This window comes from Puma concolor, chromosome D1 (genome assembly GCF_028749965.1).
Source record: "Puma concolor isolate L17-30 chromosome D1, mPumCon1.1.hap2, whole genome shotgun sequence".
NCBI lineage: Eukaryota > Metazoa > Chordata > Mammalia > Carnivora > Felidae > Puma > Puma concolor.
This window is the reverse complement of record NC_141676.1, coordinates 10,626,444-10,650,344: the sequence shown is the minus strand read 5'-3', so window position 1 is coordinate 10,650,344 and position 23,901 is coordinate 10,626,444. Positions and strand designations below refer to the sequence as shown.

The window sequence follows — 23,901 nt, the reverse complement described above, 5'->3', positions numbered from 1 at the left end:
AAAAATACTAACTTGGAAAGATATATGCATCCCTATGTTCATTGCAGCATTATTTACAATAGCCAAGATACAAGAACAACACACACACACATACACAATGGAATATGACTCACTCATAAAAAAGTATGAATTTTTGCCTTTTCCAACAACATGGACGGACTTTGAGGGCATTATGCTAAATGAACTAAGTATATGGAGAAAGACAAATACAGTGCAATCTCAGCCTAGAAAAATCTAAATTTACATATATATATGAATATTCTACAAAAAGTCTAAAATTTCTAAAAATCTAAAAAAAAAAAAAAAAAAAACAAACCTTTATACAACTAGAGAACAGATTGGTGGTTGCCAGAAGTGGAGGGTGGGGGTGGGCAAAATGAGTGAAGGGAGTCAAAATGTGTCTACTTCCAATTATAAAATAAATAATCATAGGGATGTAAGACACAACATGGCAACTGATATAGTTAATAATACTGCATTGCATATTAAAAAGCTGCTAAAAGAATAAATCTTTTTTTAAGTTTTTATTTATTTATTTTTGAGAGAAAGAAAGAGAGAGAGAGAGGAGAGAGAGAGCACGCACAAGCAGGAGAGGGTCAGAGAGAGGGGGACAGACGATCTGAAGCAGGCTCTGTGCACACAGCAAAGAGCTCGATGTGGGGCTTGAACTCATGAACCATGAGATCATGACCTGAGCCAAAGTCCGACGCTTAACTGACTGCACCACCCAGGTGCCCCAAAGAATAAATCTTAAAAGTTCTCATCACTAGGATGAAAATGTTTTTAACTATGTATGATGATGGATGTTAACTAGACTTATTGTGGTGATCATTTTGTAATATATACAAATATCAAATCATTAAGTTGTACACCTGAAAGCAATATAATCATGCATGTCAATTATATACCTCACTTTAAAAATTAACATTATATTTTCAATTTTATAACATGTGTGAGTAAAATATTTTACAAAAGTAACACAAAAGTAAATAGAATTAAAATACCATAAATGTGTTATGTTTTACAAGGAGTGGGACAATATTAATTCTGAGTAGAATGTGATATATTAAGGATACATATAGTAGAACCTAGACTATACAATAATACAAAACTATGCAGTTAAAAAGCCCATTAAGGAGGGGCGCCTGGGTGGCTCAGTTGGTTGAGTGTTGGACTTTGGCTCAGATCATGATCACAGCTCATGGGTTGGAGCCCTGCATCAGGCTCTGTGCTACAGCTCAGAGCCTGGAGCCTGCTTTGGATTCTGTGTGTCTCCCTCTCTCTGCCCCTCCCCCACTCCGGCTTCCCCCCTCTCAAAAATAAATAAAGATTAAAAAAATTAATAAAAATAAAGAAATTTCCCATTAAGGAAACAAAAGCTTAAAAAATATTTTAACCCAGGGGTGCCTGGGTGGCTCAGTCGGTTAAGCATCTGACTCTTGATTTCGGCTCAGGTCATGGTCTTGTGGTTTCGTAAGCTCGAGCCCTGCATTGGGCTCTGCGCTCGTGTCATAGAGCCTGCTTGGGATTCACTCTCTCCCTCTCTCTGTCCCTACCCCACTTGCACTATCTCTGTCTCTCTCAAATGAGTAAAATAAAAACCTTAAAAACAATATTTTAGCTCAAAGCAGAGAAAGAAAAACAAAAAAAAAAAATAGAACAACCCAAATATATCAATAATCATATCACATGTAAATAGACAAACACTCCAGTTAAAAGTCCAATATCCTCAGACTAGCCAAACAAGTAATGCCCACTAGAAGTAATAGAATATCAAAAAATATACATGAAAAGATGAACATGCGTAAGCATAAGGAAGCTCATGTGTTATAATCATTAAGAACCAATAAATATGAAGACATACCATGTGACTACCAATAGAGACATTTCAGTGTAATAAAGTGTTAATTCATCAGGAATACATAACTACCACAAATGTGTAGGTATCTAATATTAGAAGTTTAAGATAAATGAAGCAAAAACGAAAGAAATAAAAGGAGAAGTAGAAAAATCCACAATCATAATAGATTTTGACATGTCTGTCTAAGTAATTGATAGAACAGGTGAACAAAAACCAGGAGTAGAAAATTGAAACATTTGACTTAGTTAATCTTTGTAAAACACTACACAGAGAAAGACTCTAGAACACATACTCTTTTAAACTGCACATAGAATGTTCACCAAGATACAGCATACATTGGAACAGAAAATAATAACAAATTTCACAAGACTGCACGAAATATTATAGAATAGGTTTATTATTCTTACTATAGGCAACCTACTGATGGAACAGAAATAACTTAAATAGAATTAAATTAAAATGAAAGCAAATTAAATTAAAAATTAATCATTGTATATCCAAGAAATAATCCAAATATTTGGAAATTACACAATACAGTTAAGAAATAACACATGAATAAAAAAATCACAAAAAAAAACAGAAAATATTTTGAGCTGAATGACAGAAACACTACATATCAATATTTTTGAGATAAAACAATGCTTGAAGGAAATTTACAGCTTTTAAAAGTGTATAGTAGAAGAAATGAAGGGTTTAAAGTCCAATTATCTGAATTTCCAACTTAAAAACTAGAAAAGAAAGAGAATATTTAATACAAAGTAAGTGGAGGGCATGAAGCAATAAAGATAAGAGCAGGTGCCAATAAAATAGAAGATAGATAAACAAGAAACTAGCAAAGCTGAAAATTTGTTCTTTGAAAAGATTAATAAAATTGATAAACCTCTGGTAAGATTGATCAAGAAACAATAAGATAAAACACAAATTACTATATCAAGAATTAAAGATGAAATATCAGTACAGATACTAGAGACAGTAAAGAAATAATATGGAAATACTATAAACGACATTATACTAATAAACTGTGAAAAACACAACTTACCAAAAGGACAAGAAGAAATAGAAAATTAAATATCCCTGTATTTGTTAAAGGAATTGCATTAATCATTAAAGATCTTTCCATGAAGAAAATTCTAGGCACACATGTTAAGTAATAAATCTATCAAAGATTCAATGAACAAATGATATCACATGGTACACAAAATATTTCAGAAAACAAAGGAGAAAACATTTTCCAACGGAATTTTTGGAATCCAACATAATCCTGACACCAAAAATTATCAAGGACCTTAAAAGAAAAAGAAAAATAGAAGATCACTGCCCATAATGAATGCTGATGTCAAAATACTTAAAATATCATAAATCATATTCAGTGATATATTTTTAAAATCATAATGCAGTAGAATTTATTCCAGGAATGCAAACTTGGTTCAACGTTCGAAAAACAATCAGTGTGATTCAATATATTAGGGTATTAAAGAAATGAAGAAAAAGCATTTGAAATTTTTTTTTACAAGGATCTTATCAAAATAGTAAAAGTGAATGTCCTCAACCCACTAAAGGGCACCTACAAAAAATTCTATAGCTAATATTATACTTAATGGTAAAAACCTGTTTTTCGCTTGGATCTGAATGTTGCAAGTAATTACTGTTTCACCAAATTTATATAATATTGTACAGGAGTTCTTGTCTAGTGCAGTTAAGTCAGGAAGAAGGAATAAAAAACATCAAGTTTAAAAAGTTAATGGTAATACCTGCTTTATTCATAGACATTCCTATACATCCTAAGAAGTCTACAAAAAAAATAGTCAACTAATTAGAATTTATCAACATTGAGGAATACAAATTCACATTAAGAAGTCCACTGTATTTCTGTGTATTGGAGATGAAATTTGTAAAAACACCTTTACAATTGCACTCAAAAATAAAACACTTAGAAATTATTTTCCCTAGGGGCACCTGAGTGGCTCAAACGGTTAAGCATCCAACTCTTGATTTCGGTTCATGATCTCATGGTTCATGGGTGTAAGTCCCATATCGGGCTCTGAGCCGACAACATGGAGCCTGCTTGGGATCCTCTCTCTCTGTCCTTTCCCCACACACATCCCCCCCCCAAAATAAATAAACTTAAAAAACAAGAATTTATCCCTAAGTGTCAATGAAATATTTCCAAAACCTTTGCATAGACCACTACAAAACATCACAGAGAGAAACTGAACAGTATCTAAATAAATGGGTATGTTCATGGATGGAAAAACAAACACTTTTAAGATGTCAGTTTTCCTTCAAATGATTTTATAGATCCAATACAATCCCAATCAAAGTCCTAAAAGGATTTTTCTCATTGTTGATAAGTTGATTTCAAAATTTATGTGGAAATAATCAAAAAGAAAGAAAGTGTAAAACTAATAATACTTGATTTTAAGAGTTAATGAACATTTTTTTAATGTAATTATCTCTAAGGGGAATTTATTCCAAAAGAATAAATTAAGATCATTGTACAACAGTGAACAGCATATAGATAAACATATGATTTGGGGCGCCTGGGTGGCTCAGGCGGTTAAGCATCCGACTTCAGCTCAGGTCATGATCTCGCAGTCCGTGAGCTCGAGCCCCGCGTCGGGCTGTGTGCTGACAGCTCAGAGCCTGGAGCCTGTTTCCGATTCTGTGTCTCCCTCTCTCTCTGCCCCTCCCCCGTTCATGCTCTGTCTCTCTCTGTCTCGAGAATAAATAAACGTTAAAAAAAAAAAAAAGATAGAATTCCACTGATACAAATGATTACAAGGAAATAAGTATAAAACAAGGATATCCTCCAAAGGTATCATGGGGCTTATCACTCCTCTGACCTCATCTATGGACAAAGTGTGATTATGCAGCAACATTTACATATGCATTGTCCTTAGTACATAGCCTAACAAGATGTGGCCTGAAAACAATGGCACTTTGAGGGATGTAATTAATTCCCCACTATCTTCAAGATAAAATCCTATCTATCTAGACGACACCTGTCTCTCCAGCAAAATTCCCGACTCCCCTTCTAGCAATGTTAAATGAACCATGGCGAACTCCTGGAATATTAGCTCTCTGGTAATCTGACCCTGTGTGGCACTGAAAATTTGGCTCTATTGTTAACATTTTTTCCATCTTATTCACATTTGATAGGCACTTGTTCATCTTCCTCACCAGTCTTCCTTGAGAGCAGGGCCACTTCTTTTCTGCCTCTTTATCTAACAACACAGAGGACAGTTTGCATGATACAGAATTGGCATTCAACAATCAGTTGTCAGAGAAGGAATGAATATATGCACGCTACATCAAAAGTTTTATTTTCTCCCGAATTGTTCAGTTATTGGGACAAATCTGCAGTTCTGACAGTCCTTTTGATGGCCTTTACTATTCTGGAAAGATCAGGATTTGTATAAATCTTCTACTTGAATGTACCTGGCAAGATGTATATGGATAACTTCCGGTGACTGGTGACTCTCTTCTTTCTATTCCAGATGTCCTATACTATGGCAGTGAACATCGTAAGTGCCTGCGCTGCCGTGATTGGTCTGCTTATACTGTCATTTGAGTTTATAATATACAGTTTGACTACACAAGCTCCTATTTGGCCCGAGGTAAATACCAGGTTTCTACGAGAATTTCGTCACAGATTTAGAGTTACATTTAAATTCTTTGGTGCGCGATCGAAGTAGTTAAGTATTAGGCAGGATATGGCAGTGACCTTTATCATTAGTGTACTCTGATGTGTGCCTTCTGCTACAAATGTGGTTCAAACTACAGGTTACCTTTCTAAACCTAGGATCACCCCAAACCTCAAGTAAGCAAATGGAATGTATTCTAAATATTAATAGATGTGTTTTGAGTGGTTTGGCATTATATTCAATTCTGGTATTGAATTAGTATTGTATTCAAAACTGGTATTATATACCAATTCTGGCATACAATAGGCCCACCTAGTATTTTCATAATGGGCAGCTCAGTTCTTCCTAGGTACCTCATCTCGGAAGCCAGTTTTCCCAGACCTTAAATGATCAAGTGTATTCTAGCAAGATTTGATCTTCAAAGAAGGAAATAACATCCTTATGTACTTGTGACACCCAGGGACCCAGGGATTTATGCTCGCCAGGGATGTGATCTTCAGACAGAATAAAGTCGAACACTATAAATGGATGTGATTTGGAATGTTATGTGTAATCAGTTCTGTATACACACGACTATATGGATCTTTCTGAACTTCCTGCTTCGTGTCTGTCAATCTTCCTGTCAGCAGGTCTGAGTCTGTTTTAAGTGTGTCCATGTTTGTGTTTCACTATGTGTGTATAGCTGTGTTTCTATCCACGTGGGACTGTGGACATTTGTGCATTTAACCATATATGTTTGTTCATGTGGGGGGGAGAAGAAGCTATGATGGCAAGGAGATAGGAACCAGTGCTAAGCAAGTTGGGTGGGAGTTAAAGCCATAAGTTCTAAAACCTTCTCTGTGGATTCCTGTCTTTCTGTTCTATCCTATCTGCCCAGAGCTTGACAGAGGTCAAAAGAGATGGGCTTTTGACCAAGACCTAGAAACCAGCTTTTCTGATTTGAGCCTACCAGATGTTGCCTGTTTCTAAATTTTTAGCCTAATACATCAAGCTCTCTTTACTTCAAAATCTCAAACTCTTAGTTAATTAGCTAGCTCCAAAGCACATACATTGGTTTGCATTTTGCTGAATTTTTCTTATTTCTACATAGCTTTGAAAGTGATTTTACAGCAAGTGGGATTGTAAACTTCCTCAGGGAATGATTTATGTCTCTGACTCAATTACAGAAATAAGCTAAGAAATGTTGGGGCGTCTGGGTGGCCCAATCAGTTAAGCGACTGACTCTTGATTTTGGCTCAGGTCATGATCTCATGGTTTGTAGGTTTGAGCCCTGTGTCAATGCAAAGCCTGCTTGGGATTCTCTGTCTCCCTCTCTCTCTGCCTCTACCCTACTCTTGCTCTCTCTCTCTTGAAAATAAATAAACATTAAAAAAAGAAAAGAAAAGAAATGTTAATCTACTTACTCATGGTCAGAGCTCTTTACTTGCAGAACATTCATTCTAATAAAAAATGGTCTAAATTCCAAGTTATTTCACTACACAAAATTGAGCCCTAACAGAAATCAGTTAAATGACACATCAGAGAAACATCTTCTGGCTGCAGGGAATGCTAATATTTTATGACACATACCCTGAAGGATACCTTAAAGTAAAACCTTGAATAAACATAAGCCTCCAGGTATTGCTTCAGATTATATTTACACAATAGGAATGTCTCTTTTTACTGGGTTGGAGTGCAATTATAATCTTGATTCTTTCATTTTTCCAACTTATCTCTCGAACCACCAATGCTTATATAAGCAAGAAATCCAAGGTCTTCTTCCCCGTTGACCATCTCAAATTATTCAAGAACATTGACAGCCAAAGATTCAATATGGACTCCAAACCTCTAGTTGAGTAGTAGTAGACTACCTCAGTGATCTACCAACATGCCCATAATTTCACATGTCATGGATTCAGTTGCTATCAAATGGTGTCAGTATTGAAAACTGGTCTCAATAGCCCATGGTGGCCTTGTCACAAAGTGCTTTGGGCCCTTCTGGCCCGCAACTATCCAAGTGTCCTACAAGGATATGGGTCTACTGGGGTTTATAGTCAGAGGCACAATCCCAGGAGGAAACCACCTACCCATAGGACACAAAAGCCCTTCTGTTGAGTCTAGTCATAAACCCAAACCTTTTTTTTCCCTCCACTGTAACTTCCTCTTTAGGGCCCTTCCTAAAACGGGCCTAATTCTAAATGTCTCTCCATTAAATAAGTTCTGTAACACTGAACTTCAAGAGTGTTCCGAGTCCATCTTCTCTAGAGGTCCACTGGCTTCAGTGAAAATTTGCTGACCTTACCCAAAACTACACACAGGAAAACGTAATCGATGATTCTCTTTATCCATTTGGCAGAAAACTGTCAGCTTATGCTCATCCTCAATAATTATGAGTTATCACCATGATCAAGAAAATACATATAAATAACCACAGTTTGGGGGGCTGAGGATATATTGAGTAGTTATTCTCTTAGTTTTTTATCTTCTTGCAATTAATTGTACAATGCTTTGATTATTTTAAAAGTGTTAACGTATAAATATCTGTAAGGAATGTACATTTTATTTTTGGAAACAGAGAAGTGGTAAAATCCTTTCAGAATATCTGTTTTTATTCACCATCTTGGAGTTGTTTACAGCGTGCACAGTGGCCCATTGGATATACAAAGCTAAACATCTCAGATAATAAAGATGTGGTAAGTATCCCCTTTCTCCCTTGGTGAATTAGAAGATACTGGCTTCCATTATGAACCTGTTTGAAGAACTGAACTAAAGTTTTAATAAGATTTTAGTGTCGTCTCTAAGATGTGTTAAAGGTAGCTGAAAACACACTGTACTAATGTGCACTGAACAGGTTTCTACACAACTGAGGGACAATAATTTGCCCTAGACAAAGATGTTTTGTATTACATAATTTTTTTTATGTTCACACCTCGTAAGAGAAAAGGATAGAAGATAGATGATTTTCTGGCTTGAGTCTGCTTAAGTCAATAGATATTTCACTAGAAACAAACAAAAAGAACTTTTTGGAGGTTATAAGCAGGTCCAGGGATATGGGAATGCTGAAGTCTTATACCTTTAATTTTCAAAGTTTGAGAAAATGTGTTGAATAGCAAAGTGTAGACTCTTTGGCGTTTTCAGAAACCACAATTTTACAGTAACTGAGAAGTTGGAAAAGATGGTAAAATCCATTTTCCTACTTCCTCCACATCTACTACTTCATGTCTAAAGACAAACTTTATCTCCAACTGACCTCAACATCACAGAATCAGAGAACTTTGGTAAAAGATACATCTGCCCTTTCCTCCCCAGTTCCCCTATCAGAGGCCCAGGTTTAAGGATCACTGAATCATAAGAACAACTCAGAAGGAGTGCAACGTTAATGTGGAGGAAAGAGTGGTTTATCTATGTATTCTAGACCAGATACATAGGGAGATTTAGGAAATGATCATTAAGAATCAGAATGCCTAGGGGCACCTGGGTGGCTCAGTCGGTTAAGCGACGGATTTCGGCTCAGGTCATGATCTTGCGGTTCATGAGTTCAAGCCCCACATCAGGCTCTATGCTGGCAGCTCAGAGCCTGGAGCCTGCTTCATATTCTGTCTCTCTCTCTCTCTCTCTCTGTCCCTCCCCTGCTCATGCTCTGCCTCTCTCAAAAATAAATAAACACTAAAAAAAAAAAAAAAAAAAAAAAAGAATCAGAATGCCTACAACCCCGGGGGTCTTGGAGCAGAAGTAGGAAAAAAGATTTGAGAGAAAAGGGGAAGGGAGATACTTACAGATCTTGTTTTCAAATATTTCTGGTTCTAAGCCTTCATATGTACTTGGATGAAGCCATTGATACCCAGATAATATTTTCTTCCACCTCAAGCATCTGCTAAGTAAGGATAGGCATTGAAACATTCATACTAAAGTACAAATCACTGAGATCAAATCAACCATTGCTCTGATAGGAAAATGGAAATGCAAATTGCCAAATAATGTGAAAAAAATGAAGGAGCCCAAGGAAATCTTTCATCTAAGCTATGAGATGAGGTAAGAATGATATGGGTAAATCTCAGCTTTGAAAGCTATACCCAAGACTATTAGGTTTCATTCCTATCAGAAGTGTCATGTGTGGAATGTATGATTATGGAAATTATGGAACACCAGAATATGGGAAAACGTCCTCAAATGATATGTTTCTTGGGATCTCAGAAACTAGCAATGGAGAGGGAAACTTTATAGAAAATGTATTAAAAGGCAATCAGTGTTCCAGATATCAGGCTTTCAACACCGTTGTAATTTCTATGGAATGACATCTCACGTATTTTCAAAAGGAAATGCCTTTTGCAGTAGAAATGGAGATGTAGCCTCTGAGTATCAAGAGAAAGTGGAAAATCCAAAGGGAAAATTTTTCTGATAATCTTATCTCTATTCCAAATAGTTTTATCAGATTAATTCAAAATAGAGAGTATTTAAGCAAAGCAATTCTGCAGATTAAGATGGTAACCCAAACAAGGCATATTTATGAAATGGTAAATAAATTAATTAGCATGGAGTATAGTCTTTGTGGAGGTGAGTGGTGGGAAATGGGATTCAAGAAAGTAGATTGGATCTAAACTATTACAGAAATGAATGTCGTGCTATAATATCAAACTCTCATGCTGTAAGTGTTGGCTGCCATAAATTTTAATACTGGGAGATGGAGAAAAAGAGGACACGTATATTTAGATCACACGCACCAAACACACATACACACACGTCAACTTCATAATTCCCTATGAATAAATTGAAAGAGAAAAATCATGAATTGAACCTATGAGAATGTTTATAGCTCTCGACCCAATTAGAATTTAAACTGATAGGTATTCAACGCTATACTAAATAATGCAATTTAGTTTGAGTAGAAAACTATATGTTCTTACGTGATCAATATTTTTAAGGGATGTATCTATTCCTATAACATCATTTTTGGCTGTCAACCTAAGGAAACAAAAAGGAAGGATGGGAGAAAGAAAATAAAGAGAAGGAAAAAAGGGAAAAAGGCAGCAAAGGAGGAAGAAGGAGGAAGGAAAATTTTTTAAAAGCACCAAAAGCCCATGGTTTAATTTTTAAATCTCAAGGATGAGAACTTTCCGATTAGCATTCTTTCCAAAATTCTACCCCAAATCCTGCAGTTATTTATTTGGGAGTGTATTAATGATTCAGTTTACTAACATCCAACTTACCTCAGGTACACGGCAGAAGGGGATCCTTTTCCTACATATTAAAGAACCGTAATGACCTGAGTCAAGGAGGAAAGTGTAGTGGTGAATGAAGAACTTCATTTTGTTCAAGAGGCTTCTTGGAAAATGCATTTTAATGAAGTCCATCGTAGTATTTCCTTTCCCGCATTTCATTAATAAAAATTTTAATTGATAAATATGGTTTTTCTTCTGTGGGGAGGTGAGCATAAATTTATCTCAAGTTGAATCTGGTCATAGATTTTCCCATACAATAGAAATTCTAAAAATGGGTATAATGTTTCTGGAGTGGGATTTAGATCTAATATTATATGATGATGTGCTAAATTCTGACTCAAGGAAATCATCTCATTGTGGAAAATAAAGTCAGTATAAATTATAAAAGATCCCATTACCTGTGAGTGTCTCTTAATAGATTAGCTTGAAATACAAATTCTAATATTTCCTACTTCCTAGATGTTGCTAACATTTGCATTGCTTGCCTAGAGTCAAGTGTATTATAATTTAATATCTCCCTATATTATTGAGACGAAATGAATGAATGTCTCTCGGATTTTCATTTTTCTAGAAAGTCTAGCTCCCAAAATGTTACATCTCTTTGCCCCCAAGTTTACTTTACGTTTTATCACACTTTGAATTTTATAAACATTTTAGGTACATTACCTTGTTAGAAATTTTATATGTCTGTAAGCCTCCTCTATTTTTAAAAAACACCATGTCCCATCCCCCATACCCCACTCACACTTCCCTCCTTCCATGAGCAACTGTTCCATTGTATACAATATGCATATTTTTAAGTGTTTCCAGACAATGCATGGCATTGTACGGTAGGCATGTGTTTGTAATTCGTGTAGATCAAACACACAACATACATACACAACGTACTTTTTTTTCTCTCAGCGGTACGTTTTTAAGATCTATCCACACTGCTATCAGTACATCTATCAAATTGATTTTTAAATGCTGCCCAACACTCTGCGGCACGCATCCAGAACATTTTACACATTCACTCTACTAGAGATAAACATCTAGGTTGCCTACAGTTCTTTGCCCCTTGAATAATTTCTTTAAGAAATGAATTCAGGAGTGGAATAGCTGTGTGCTATATGTGTATGTCGTTTGCTCATGAAATGCAGGAACTTCCACCATTTAGAACCGTCTTCTGTTGCAGTGTCTTTAGGTTATGCACTCTTTCTTCAGTACAGTCTGTATACTTTTTGTTCCCTAGGAATTCACAGATTCTGGTTCAACAATAATGTCACTTCCTGTTTTTCAGTGTAGCAAGGTTTTGTTTTGCTTTTTTTAATTTCTTGGCATTGGAGTTGACATGAGAAAGAAGTAGCATCTGTTCAGTCAACCGTCAACTAGAAACTACAACTATAAGAGAGACTCGAGGGGCGCCTGGGTAGCTCAGTTGGTTGAGCACCCGACTTTGGCTCAGGTCATGATCTCATGGTTCGTGGGTTTGAGCCCCAGCTGAGCTGTCAGCACAGAGCCTGAAGCCTGCTTTGGATTCTGTGTCTCCCTCTCTCTCTCTGCCCCTCTCCAGCTCATGCTCTCTGTCTCTCTCTCTTTCTCTCTCAAAGATAAATAAATTAAAAAAAAAAGAGGGAGAGAGATTTGAGTACATACACAGTTTAAGAGGAAATGTAGAATAGGGAGTAAGATTTGAATATACTGCAGACAAAGAGGTAACTGATGGAATAAGGATCATGAGCCCATGAAAGGAAATGAGGTTAATAGCACAGGGACATAGAGATATACACTTTAGGAACAGAGGAAGGATACCCGGTTCTCAGCAAGTAAACAAATAGGAAATAATTGTCATGTAAATACATATATTGGGAAACATAAGGGAAGGGCATGACAGCCTTAATTTTTCCTTTGAAATAAATGGCTAGGCAGTCATCTAAGAGTGAAAGGTAGTAGTTGGTAAAGGACTTGTTTGGGTTAAGAGTTATATGAATCAGATACAGAAATGATCAAATCATAGTCAAAGGGCAGATGAAAAACACAGATAAAGCCAATGAGATTTGAAACCATGTATTTGTTGTGCTGCTTATCCATGTGATTGTGAGGGTTTCCCTACAACACTCCATACAGAGAAGGTGAAATTACAATGTGGGAAACTTGCATTTGTGAGTTCTAATAAGAAGGTAAAATAGTTGGATCTATGGGATCCAGCCTGAAAGAAAAAGGATATGATGCCAGGAAAAGGCCAATAATTTTGGAAGAAACATAGGGTTCATGGGGCCAATGATTTGAAAACATGGCTACCAACACGTAAGATGCCTTTGTGAGAATTAGAAAAAAGCACCCAGTCCAAGAGGAGAGATTGTGCAACAGTAGGCCTTCTGGGTTGAATTAGAAGATGGGTCCCCCTTCGGACAGTAAAATTAGGAATTGAGGCCCCCTTTCCCTGGATGACCAACTTCAGCACAAGGGGAGCCAACTCTGCAACTGGAGCCCAGGTGGGATTTCAACCTCAATTTTTGCCCTCATTGACATGCACCCTGCTGTACAGTCTGGTCTAGAATAACACGAAGAGTAGCTCTAGGCAGAGTCATAATATATGGAAACTAGAGAATGGTTGTTTGTGATCACAGAGCAAGATATTAGAATTAGGAAACCAGAGAGAATTAGTTCCAAGTGATGAACTATTGGAGGCGCTCATTCATTCATTTATCCAACACTAGTTATTGACTACCTACTGTGCATCAGACATAATTCTTGCTTCTGGGAACACAGATGTAAACAAGAGTCAAGACCCCATCCTCTTTCCTTACTAGGGAAAGGAAGACAGCAGCACTATTTGGATCACACTCTGGTCAGCAAATCAAACATACAAAAATTTAAACAGCCACTCCTGCCCACCCTGGGGGCCTCCACAAAAGAAGGAAGAGTCACTGAGAGTGACTCATTATTCCAAAACTTCATAACTAAAGAGACAAAATCAAGCACACATCCTGCTTTACATTTTTTTTCCACTCACATATCATAAATATCACTCACATATCATAAATTCACTTTTTTAAAGTATAAACTTCAGTAGTTTTTTAATATATTCACAAAGTTGTGCAAATACTACCACCTACCTAGCATTGTACCATTTTTGTCATTCAAAAGAGGAACCCCAAACCTATTAGCAGTCATTTGAACAACTCCTGAACTACTCACCCTGCCTCTGAATAATACTAATCTACTTTCTGTCTCTATGGGTTTGCCTCTTTGGGGTATTTCATAAGAATGTCTTTTGTGACTGACTTCTTTCACTTAGTGTAATGTTATCAAGGCTTGTCCATGTTATAGAATGAATCAGTAATTTCTTCTGTTTCACTGTCAAATAAAGCTTCATTTTATGGATATACCATAAGGAGGGAGATGAAGGCAAAAGAGCACGATTTAAGAATTAGAGAAATCAGTGACTCATTAAAAAGGAACAACATCAGAATCATAAGGGTCCCAAAAGAGGAAGAGAAATAGGGGTAGAAGGGTTATGTGAGCAAATCATAGTGGAAAACTTTCCTAACCTGGGGAAAGACACAGACCTCAAAATCCAGAAAGCACAGAGGACTCCCATTAGATTCAACAAAAACCATCCATCAACAAGGCATATCATAGTCAAATTCACAAAATACTCAAGCAAGGAGAGAATCATGAAAGCAGCAAGGGAAAACAAGTCCCTAACCTACAAGGGAAGACAGATCAGGTTTGCAGCAGACCTATCCACAGAAACTTGACAGGCCAGCAAGAAGTGGCAGGATATATTCAGTATGCTGAATCAGAAAAATATGCAGCCAAGAATTCTTTATCCAGCAAGGCTGTCATTCAAAATAGAAGGAGAGATAAAAAGTTTCCCAGACAAACAAAAATTAAAGGAGTTTGTGACCACTAAACCAGCCCTGCAAGACATTTTAAGGGGGACTCTCTGAGGGGAGAAAAGATGAAAATATATACGTATAAGTACATAAATACTAAAAGCAACAAAGATTAGAAAGGACCAGAGAACACCATCAGAAACTCCAACTCTACAAGCATCATAATGGCAATAAATTCATATCTTTCAGTACTCACTCTAAACGTCAATGGACTCAATGCTCCAATCAAAAGACATAGGGTAACAGAATGTATAAGAAAACAAGACCCATCAATATGCTGTTTACAAGAGACCCACTGTAATCCTAAAGACACCTACAGATTGAAAATAAGGGGATGGAGAACCATCTATCATGCTAATGGTCAATAAAAGAAAGCCGAAGTAGCCATACTTATATCAGACAATATAGACTTTAAAATAAAGACTGTATCAAGAGATGCAGAAGGGCATTATATCATAATCAAGGGGTCTATAGACCAAGAAGACCTAACAATTGTAAACATTTATGCGCCAAATGTGGCAGCACCCAAATATATAAATCGATTAATCACAAACATAAAGAAACTCATCCATAGTAATACCATAATAGTAGGAGACTTCAACACCCCACTCAGCAATGGACAGATCATCTAATCAAAAAACGAATGAGGAAACAATGACTTTGAATGACACACTGAACCAGATGGACTTAACAGATATATTCAGAACATTTCATCCTAAAGCGGCAGAATATACATTCTTCTCCAGTGCACATGGAACATTCTCCACAACAGACCACATATTGGGACACAAATCAGCTCTAAGTAAGTACAAAAAGATCGAGATCATACCATGCATATTTTCAGACCACAATGCTATGAAACTCAAAATCAACCATAAGAAATAATTTGGAAAGGTAACAAATACTTGGAGACTGAAGAACATCCTACTAAAGAATGAATGGACTAACCAGGCAGCTAAAGAAGAAATTAAAAAGTATATGGAAGTCAATGAAAATGATAGCACCACAACCCAAAACCCCTGGGACGCAGCAAAGGTGGTCATAAGAGGAAAGTATATAGCAATCCAGGCCTTCCTAAAGAAGGGAGAAAGATCTCAGATACACAACCTAACCTTACACTTTAAGGAGCTGGAAAAAGAGCAGCAAATAAAACCCAAAACCAGCAGAAGACAGGAAATAATAAAGATTAGAGCAGAAATTAATGCTATCAAAACCAAAAAAACAGAACAGATCAATGAAGCTGGTTCTTTGAAAGAATTAACAAAACTGATAAACCACTAGCCAGTTTGATCAAGAAGAAAAAGGAAAGGACCCAAATAAGTAAAATCAAGAATGAAAGAGGAGAAATCACAACCAACACAACAGAAATAAAAGCAATAATAAGAGAATATTATGAGCAATTATATGCCAATAAAATGGGCAATCTGGAAGAAATGGACAAATTCCTAGAAACATATACACTACCAAAACTGAAACAGGAAGAAATAGAAAATTTGAACAGACCCACAACCAGTAAGGAAATTGAATTAGCAATCAAAAACAAGAGTCCAGGGCCAGATGGCTTTCCAGGGGAATTCTACCAAACATTTAAGGAAGAGTTAACACCTATTCTCTTGAAACTGTTCCAAAAAATAGAAATGGAAGGAAAACTTCCAAACTCTTTCTATGAAGCCAGCATTACCCTGATTCCAAAACCAGACAGAGACCCCACTAAAAAGGAGAACTATAGACCAATATCCCTGATGAACATGGATGCAAAAATCCTCAACAAGATATTAGCCAACTGGATCCAACAATACATTAAAAAAATTATTCACCACGACCAAGTGGGATTTATACCTGGGATGCAGTGCTGGTTCAATATCCACAAAGCAATTAACATGGTTCATCACATCAGTAAAAGAAAGGACAAGAACTATATGATCCTCCCAATAGATGCAGAGAAAGCATTTGACAAAATACAGCATCCTTTCTTGATAAAAACCCTCAAGAAAGTAGGGATAGAAGGATCATACCTGGAGATGATAAAAGCCATATACAAGCGACCCAACACTAATATCATCCTCAATGGGGAAAAACTGAGAGCTTTCCCCCTAAGGTCAGGAATCAGACAGGGATGTCCACTCTCGCCACTGTTATTCAACATAGTATTGGAAGTCTTAACCTCTGCAATCAGACAACACAAAGAAATAAAAGGCATCCAAATCAGCCAGGAGGAGGTCAAACTTTTACTCTTTACAGATGACATTATACTGTATATGGAAAACCAAATATTCCACCAAAAAACTGCTAGAACTGATTTGTGAATTCAGCAAAGTTGCAGTATATAAAATCAACACACAGAGGGGCGCCTGGGTGGCACAGTCGGTTGAGCGTCCGACTTCAGCCAGGTCACGATCTCGCGGTCCGGGAGTTCGAGCCCCGCGTCAGGCTCTGGGCTGATGGCTCAGAGCCTGGAGCCTGTTTCCGATTCTGTGTCTCCCTCTCTCTCTGCCCCTCCCCCGTTCATGCTCTGTCTCTCTCTGTCCCAAAAATAAATAAACGTTGAAAAAAAAATTTTTTTAAAAAAAAATAAATAAAATAAAATAAAATCAACACACAGAAATAGGTTGCATTCCTATACACCAACAATGAAGCGACAGAAAGAGAAATCAAGGAATCAATCCCACTACGGTTGCACCAAAAACCATAAAATACATAGGAATAAATATAACCAAAGAGGTGAAAAATCTATACACTGAAAACTATAGAAAGCTTATGAAAGAAAGTGAAGAAGACACAAAAAAAATGGAAAAAGATTCCATGCTCCTGGATAGGAAGAACAAATATTGTTAAAATGTCAATACTACCCAAAGCAATCTACATATTCAATGCAATCCCTATCAAAGTAACACCAGCATTCTTCACAGAGCTAGAACAAATAATCCTAAAATTTGTATGGAACCAGAAAAGACCCCAAATAGCCAAAGCAATCTTGAAAAAGAAAACCAAAGTAGGAGGCATCACAATCCCAGACTTCAAGCTACACTACAAACCTGTAATCATCAAGACAGTATGGTACTGGCACAAGAACAGACACTCAGATCAGTGGAATAGAATAGAGAACCCAGAAATGGACCCACAAATGTATGGGCAACTAATCTTTGACAAAGCAGGAAAGAATATCCAATGGAATGAAGACAGTCTATTCAGCAAGTGGTGCTGGGAAAACTGGACAGCGACATGGAGAAGAATGAACCTGGAACACTTTATTAAACCATACACAAAAATAAACTCAAAGTGGATGAAAGACCTCAATGTAAGACAGGAAGCCATCAAAATCCTTGAGGAGAAAGCAGGCAAAAACCTCTTTGATCTTGCCTGCAGCAATTTCTTACTCAACATGTCTCCGGAGGCAAGAGAAACAAAAGCAGAAATGAACTACTGGGACCTCATCAAAATAAAAAGCTTCTGCACAGCACAGGAAACAATCAGCAAAACTAAAAGGCAACCGACAGAATGGGAGAAGATATTTGCAAATGACATATCAGATAAAGGGTTAGTATCCAAAATCTACAAAGAACTTATCAAACTCAACACCCAAAAAACAAATAATCCTGTGAAGAAATGGGCAAAAGACACGAATAGACACTTCTCCAAAGAAGACATCCAGATGGTCAACTGACACATGAAAAAATGCTCAACATCACTCATCATCAGGGAAATACAAATCAAAACCACAATGAGATACCACCTCACACCTGTCAGAATGGCTAACATTAACAACTCAAACAACAGATGTTGGCGAGGATGTGGAGAAAGAGGATCTCTTTTGCATTGCTGGTGGGAATGCAAACTGGTGCAGCCACTCTGGAAAGCAGTATGGAGGTGCCTCAAAAAACTAAAAATAAAACTGCCCTATAACCCAGCAATTGCACTACTAGGCATTTATCCAAGGGATACAGGTGTGCTGTTTTGAAGGGACACAAGCACCCCCATGTTTGTAGCAGCACTATCAACAATAACCAAAGTATGGAAAGAGCCCAAATGTCCATCTATGGATGAATGGATAAAGATGTGGTATATCTATACAATGGAGTATTACTCGGCAATCAAAAAGAATGAAATCTTGCCATTTGCAACTATGTGGATGGAACTGGAGGGTATTATGCTAAGTGAAATTAGTCAGTCAGAGAAAGAGAAAAATCATATGACTTCACTCATATGAGGACTTTAAGAGACAAAACAGATGAACATAAGGGAAGGGAAACAAAAATAATATGAAAGCAGAGAGGGGGACAAAACCAAAGAGACTCATAAATATGGAGAACAAACTGAGGGTTGCTGGAGGGGTTGTGGGAGGGGGGATGGGCTAAATGGGTAGGGGGCATTAAGGGATCTACTCCTGAAATCATTGCTTCACTATATACTAACTAATTTGGATGTAAATTTTAAAAAATAAAAAATAAAGTTAAATTATAAAAATAAATAAACAAACATAAAAATTAAAAAAAAATACCACTAGTCCTGGAAGAAACCAGTAATACTTCAATTCTTTATTTCTCCACTCCAAGCATGCTTTGACATTCAAACTCATTCACCACTAACTGAAAGTGTGTCAACCTTTGATAGGAGAGAAGGAATAGAAATAAAAACCAAAATCAGGCGAGGAAATGAGAGAAGTTCAGGGAAACTCAGGTCGGAGGTGTGTATGGGCAGTTGGAACAGAAGGCGTAAACCCAGGTTCTCACCATTTACCGAACCCCATCCAGGCTTCTGGGGTGTGAGCGATTCATATGAAAATAACCTGAAATAAAAGAAAACGTCTCAAAGGAAGACAGAATTGAAAAATGTTTAGGATGTCGCATCAAAAGGATTCTCCAGTCGTTTCGATTTGAAAGTAGCTTTCAGCAACCTGGCCAGAGAAATCAAGTGATGGGTGATGGTGCCCTTTTTTATTTTTTTTAATAGAAATATACTTGACATACAACATTTTGTAAATTTAGATGTACAACATGTTGGCTTAATACATTTATATACTGGAATATGATTGCCATGGGAGCGATGGTTAGTGCCTCTATCCTATCACATAATTATCATTTCTTTTTCATGGCTGGCATCACAAAGATCTGGTCTCTACGATCATCACTCCAACTGTCAAAGGCAGAAATCATGCTCCTAGCCAAAAATGGAACAAAGAAACAACATATACACAGCAACAATGAATGCCAGCTAATTTTAGCCCGTGGGTTCCAAAGTCTTGACCCTCTGCTTGAGGGTTGGCCTTGGGGATGGAGAGGAACAAACGAGAATGGAATGTAAGAAACAAGGGAGAAGAGACACACCAAGACAACTTTGAATGTGAAATTATGTTTTGTGTTATCAGTTACAGTTACGCCATCATAGCAAATGGCACTAGATAAAATACAACTTGATGTTAACTATAATGAAGTTATATTTCACATGTTTTCTGAATTCTTTCATCATGTAGTAACCATTAAGCATAGCATCAAATTTGATTAGTTTAAATTTTATTAGTTTCACTAGAAAACTAAACATTCATGTATGTTTATTCTAGGCGTTTAGTGTTTATGAAGCGTGGTCATTAGTTTCCAACCTAAAAGGGAAAAAAGGAAAAGAAAAACACCAAGAGCAAATGGGTTGTTGATTCCTGGGGGGAGGGAGCGAGGGAGGGGAGGGTCCTGAATGGTGAGAATATTCCCATTAACATCCCTTCCAAAATGTCCACTCAAAATCCTGTGGTCTGACATAGACGGTCCTCTCTGATCAGTTTTTCAGATATGTCTTGTCTGCCCAGAGAAGAGATGACTCATGAAGAGGTGTCTCTCAGAGTCCAAGAATTAATATTCTTATTCAAGAATAACCTGAGAAAAGCAGAGAATATGCCAAAATGAGTAATGTTTATTTCAACCTGATTGCGTCCTTTCTCTGAGTCCCTGCATGCTGTGTCTCTGAATCAAACTACCGAATCAGAGTAGGTCTTTAATTGGGATGAATTTGGAAAGTCATTTAGTAGAAAAATTCAATGACACTTTTCAAAATGCACTAATTATCAATTTAACACTCTACTTATCTCAGGTTCATGATACAAGAGAGTCCTTTTATTACACATTAAGGAACAAAAGAACCATCATGGCCTCAGGCCAGAATAAAAAAGTTTAATGGTGAATGAAGGAAGAATATCACCATTTTGTTCAAGCAGCTTTCTAGAAACACATTTTAGTAAAGTTTGTCCCAATGTGTCTTTTTCCCGGTTCTGTAAATGAAAATTAAAATGAACGATTCTGGTTCTATTTTCTGTATGGGGGATGTTGAGTGCGAAGTTCTCCCAGTTTGGATCCAGTGGTCTTGAGTTACAGAATTATTTTACTCAAGAAAACCCCAGGGCCACTGTCCAAGGTGTACCTTCCCCCAACAAGGGTCCTTCCCCCAACAAGGCTCCTTCCCCCAACAAGAGTCCCAAAGCAAGAAGCAGACCTATTTGGAAGAGATGTGTTTAGAAGACACCACCAGATTCTGTCCAAAGGGAGAAAGAGAAAGTAAACAAACATCTTCCAGCGATCAAAACCCCAGATAAGACCAGAAAGGGGGATTTCTCAGCTCCTTAAAAAAGCTCTTTAAAAGAAAAACGGGGAATGGAGTGCCTGGGTGGCTCAGTCAGTTAAGCATCTGACTTGAGCTCAGGTCATGATCTCACAGTTCGGGGGTTCGAGCCCCACGTCGGGCTCTGTGCTGACAGCTCGGAGCCTGGAGCCTGCCTCGGATTCTGTGTCTCCCTCTCTCTCCCTGCCCCTCCCCTATTTGTGCTCTATCTCTCTCTCTCAAAAATAAATAAACATTAAAAAAAATTTTTTTTTAAGAAAAATGGGAATGCAACCAATGAAGATTCGTGTGGTCCTTGTGGCGGGTGGTGACATCACAGATTTCCCATTCCCAGATTGAGGTTTAATGGGTCAGAATACAGGTTATAAAACTGATGAGAAACCTTCAATGGATCCTTCACCCTCCAGACAAGATCTCTTCAGAAATCCACTTGCTCCAAGAGATAACCTTGATCAAGGCACAGCTGTGTAAAATGTACGTACAGCTGTATTGTCAAGTGGTAAGATGAGGATAAAAAAACGTGTATATCTGAGGAACACTCATATAAATACATAGGAAACTAAATCGACGTAGAAGACATTGAAGAAACGAAGACAGATCTATAGTCGAGAGCTGGCTTTTTGAATGTCGACACTTGGGAAAAACGAAATGGAGACTTTTCACAACATTACAGGAAACACAATAAATTTGGAGGAAAATAAACATTTGGAAGAACAAAAACTTCTAATTGGAGTCATTCCTCCAGTACAGTATTTTTTTTTAAGTTTATTTATTTATTTTGAGAGAGAGAGAGAGAGAGAGGAGCTCGAGCAGGGAAGGGGCAGAGAGAGAAAGAGAGAGAGAATCCCAAGCAGAGCTATCAGTGAGCACAGAGCCCAACAGGGGGCTCAAACCCATGAACCATGAGATCATGACCTGAAAGGAAACCAAGAGTCAATGCTTAACCAACTGAGCCACCCAGGAGGCCCTGCCTTTAAGCTTTGGAACTTCTTTTACTGGGGATGCATGGGTAGCTCAGGTGGTTAAGCATCTGACTTTGGCTCAGGTCATGATCTCACAGTTTGTGGGTTTGAGCCCCACGTTGGGCTCTGTGCTATCAAATCAGAGCCTGGAGCCTGCTTCGGATTCTCTCTCTCTCTCTCTCTCTCTCTCTCTCTCTCTCCCCCCCCCCCCGCCCCTCCCCCACTTGTGCTGTGTCTCTCAAAAATAAACATTTGGGAAAAAAGTGTAAAGCCACATTGGCCTCCAAATAGGAAGAGAATCTTAAGAGTAGTAATTATCTTGCTTATAGTTTTGAAAATCAGTACAGGAAACAATGAGTTCTCTCCAAACTGGGAGGCCAAAGAAACATTTCCTTCATGTGGGCTGTGCTGCCCAGATGAAGACTCCAGAATCTGTTTTACTGAGTGTTCAGGATTCACAGTCCCACTGGCGGTCCCAGTTGTTGCACCCACCCATGACCAGATGGACTGGGCGGAAAAGCCCTGATGTAGCCGCATCCTCTTGAGAAGACTTTCTCCAGTCTGGAAAGAAGGTGGCAACATCAGTGTTCTCATGGCTCACACACAGTGGTTGCTATAAACACCACATCAGAATGAAAACTTAGGGCTAGCAGCCCTGTATTGTTTTCCAGAAATAAGCTGTAAGGGAACACAGTTCTTACAGCTCAGACGGAGGAATTATTGCAATGAGGCTTGTCTGAATATGAACATGGGCTCTAGGGAGGGAGGGAGGGAGGGAGGGAGGAGGGAAGGATGGGAGGCAGGAAGGGAATAGGGACCAGATCTCCAAAGGAGGCTTGGTCATAACAAGATGGAGGCAGGGAGGAAGCATAATGTTGATGGGGTAATATTTTAAATTTTTTTAATGTTTATTTATTTTTGAGAGAGAGATAGAGTGCAAGCAGGGGAGGGGCAGAGAGAAAGGGGGAGACACAGCTGTGATCTGAAGCAGGCTCCGGGCTCTGAGCTGTCAGCCCAGAGCCCCATGCAGGGCTGGAACTCCTGAACTGTGAGACCATGACCTGAGCCGAAGTCCTTAACCGACCGAGTCACCCAGGCACCCCTCCTCGTTCATTCATTCTTACTCTGTGCCAGACATAGTGCTACACCCTGGGAATAGCTGATTGCTATTCCAGTGGCGAGGGAGGAAGGACTGTGTAAGATTCTCGGCGGCAGGGAACTTCCATGACGTCCCTTCTCCAGAGGGATGTCTCTGCAGAGTTATCAGCGGGAGGGTAGAGTCAAGCTGGGCTTCCTCCCCTGGGTGTGCACAGGTCCAAGGACACAGCATGGTACAAACACGGCCAGTGAAGGGTGGCATCGCTGTCCGCCCACTACCCCAAGGTCACCCGGGGAGCTGCCGGGTCTCACCACGCAGCAGGGGTCCGCGCGGGGCTCCTCGCGGGCATCCTCGCGCAGCACGCCCCGCCCCGACGCCGAGCTCTTGACCCCAACCGCAGCGTTAGAACCGCGCGAGGTGGGGGATGAGGGGCACAACCGAGGAAGCAGCGCCCCACCCGGCTCCCCGGGCTGGGAGGCCCCGAATTGAGGGTTCCACCTGCAGGATCACGCACCTCTGGCCCTGTGCTCAAGGCATGCCGTCGGTGTAGGCAGCCTTGGCCGGGTTGCCTCTCGGTCACGCTGAACCGGACGGAGGTCGCCAGGCCCTGGACTGCCTCGTCCTGGGTTCTCGCGTCGCTGGGAATGTTGTTA

The 23,901-nt window shown here is 38.5% G+C and overlaps 1 protein-coding gene across 17 annotated transcripts in view; it reads left to right on the top strand.

The window, feature by feature from the left end:
• LOC112852182 (membrane-spanning 4-domains subfamily A member 12) overlaps window positions 1-10,885 on the top strand; it is a 63,791-nt gene extending 52,906 nt beyond the window's left edge. For 6 of the 17 annotated variants that reach the window (XM_086677284.1, XM_086677289.1, XM_086677281.1 and 3 more), the window contains 3 exons: window positions 5,359-5,478; window positions 8,121-8,177; window positions 10,697-10,885. In XM_086677284.1, the coding sequence (XP_086533410.1) occupies window positions 5,359-5,478; window positions 8,121-8,177; window positions 10,697-10,780 (261 nt within the window). In that variant the 3' untranslated portion in view covers window positions 10,781-10,885. Of the gene's footprint in view, window positions 1-5,358; window positions 5,479-8,059; window positions 8,178-9,434; window positions 9,520-10,696 lie in introns of those variants that run through there. The other 11 variants (XR_015240793.1, XR_015240794.1, XR_015240795.1 and 8 more) reach the window with 8 other exon arrangements.
• The last annotated feature ends 13,016 nt before the right edge of the window (window positions 10,886-23,901 follow it).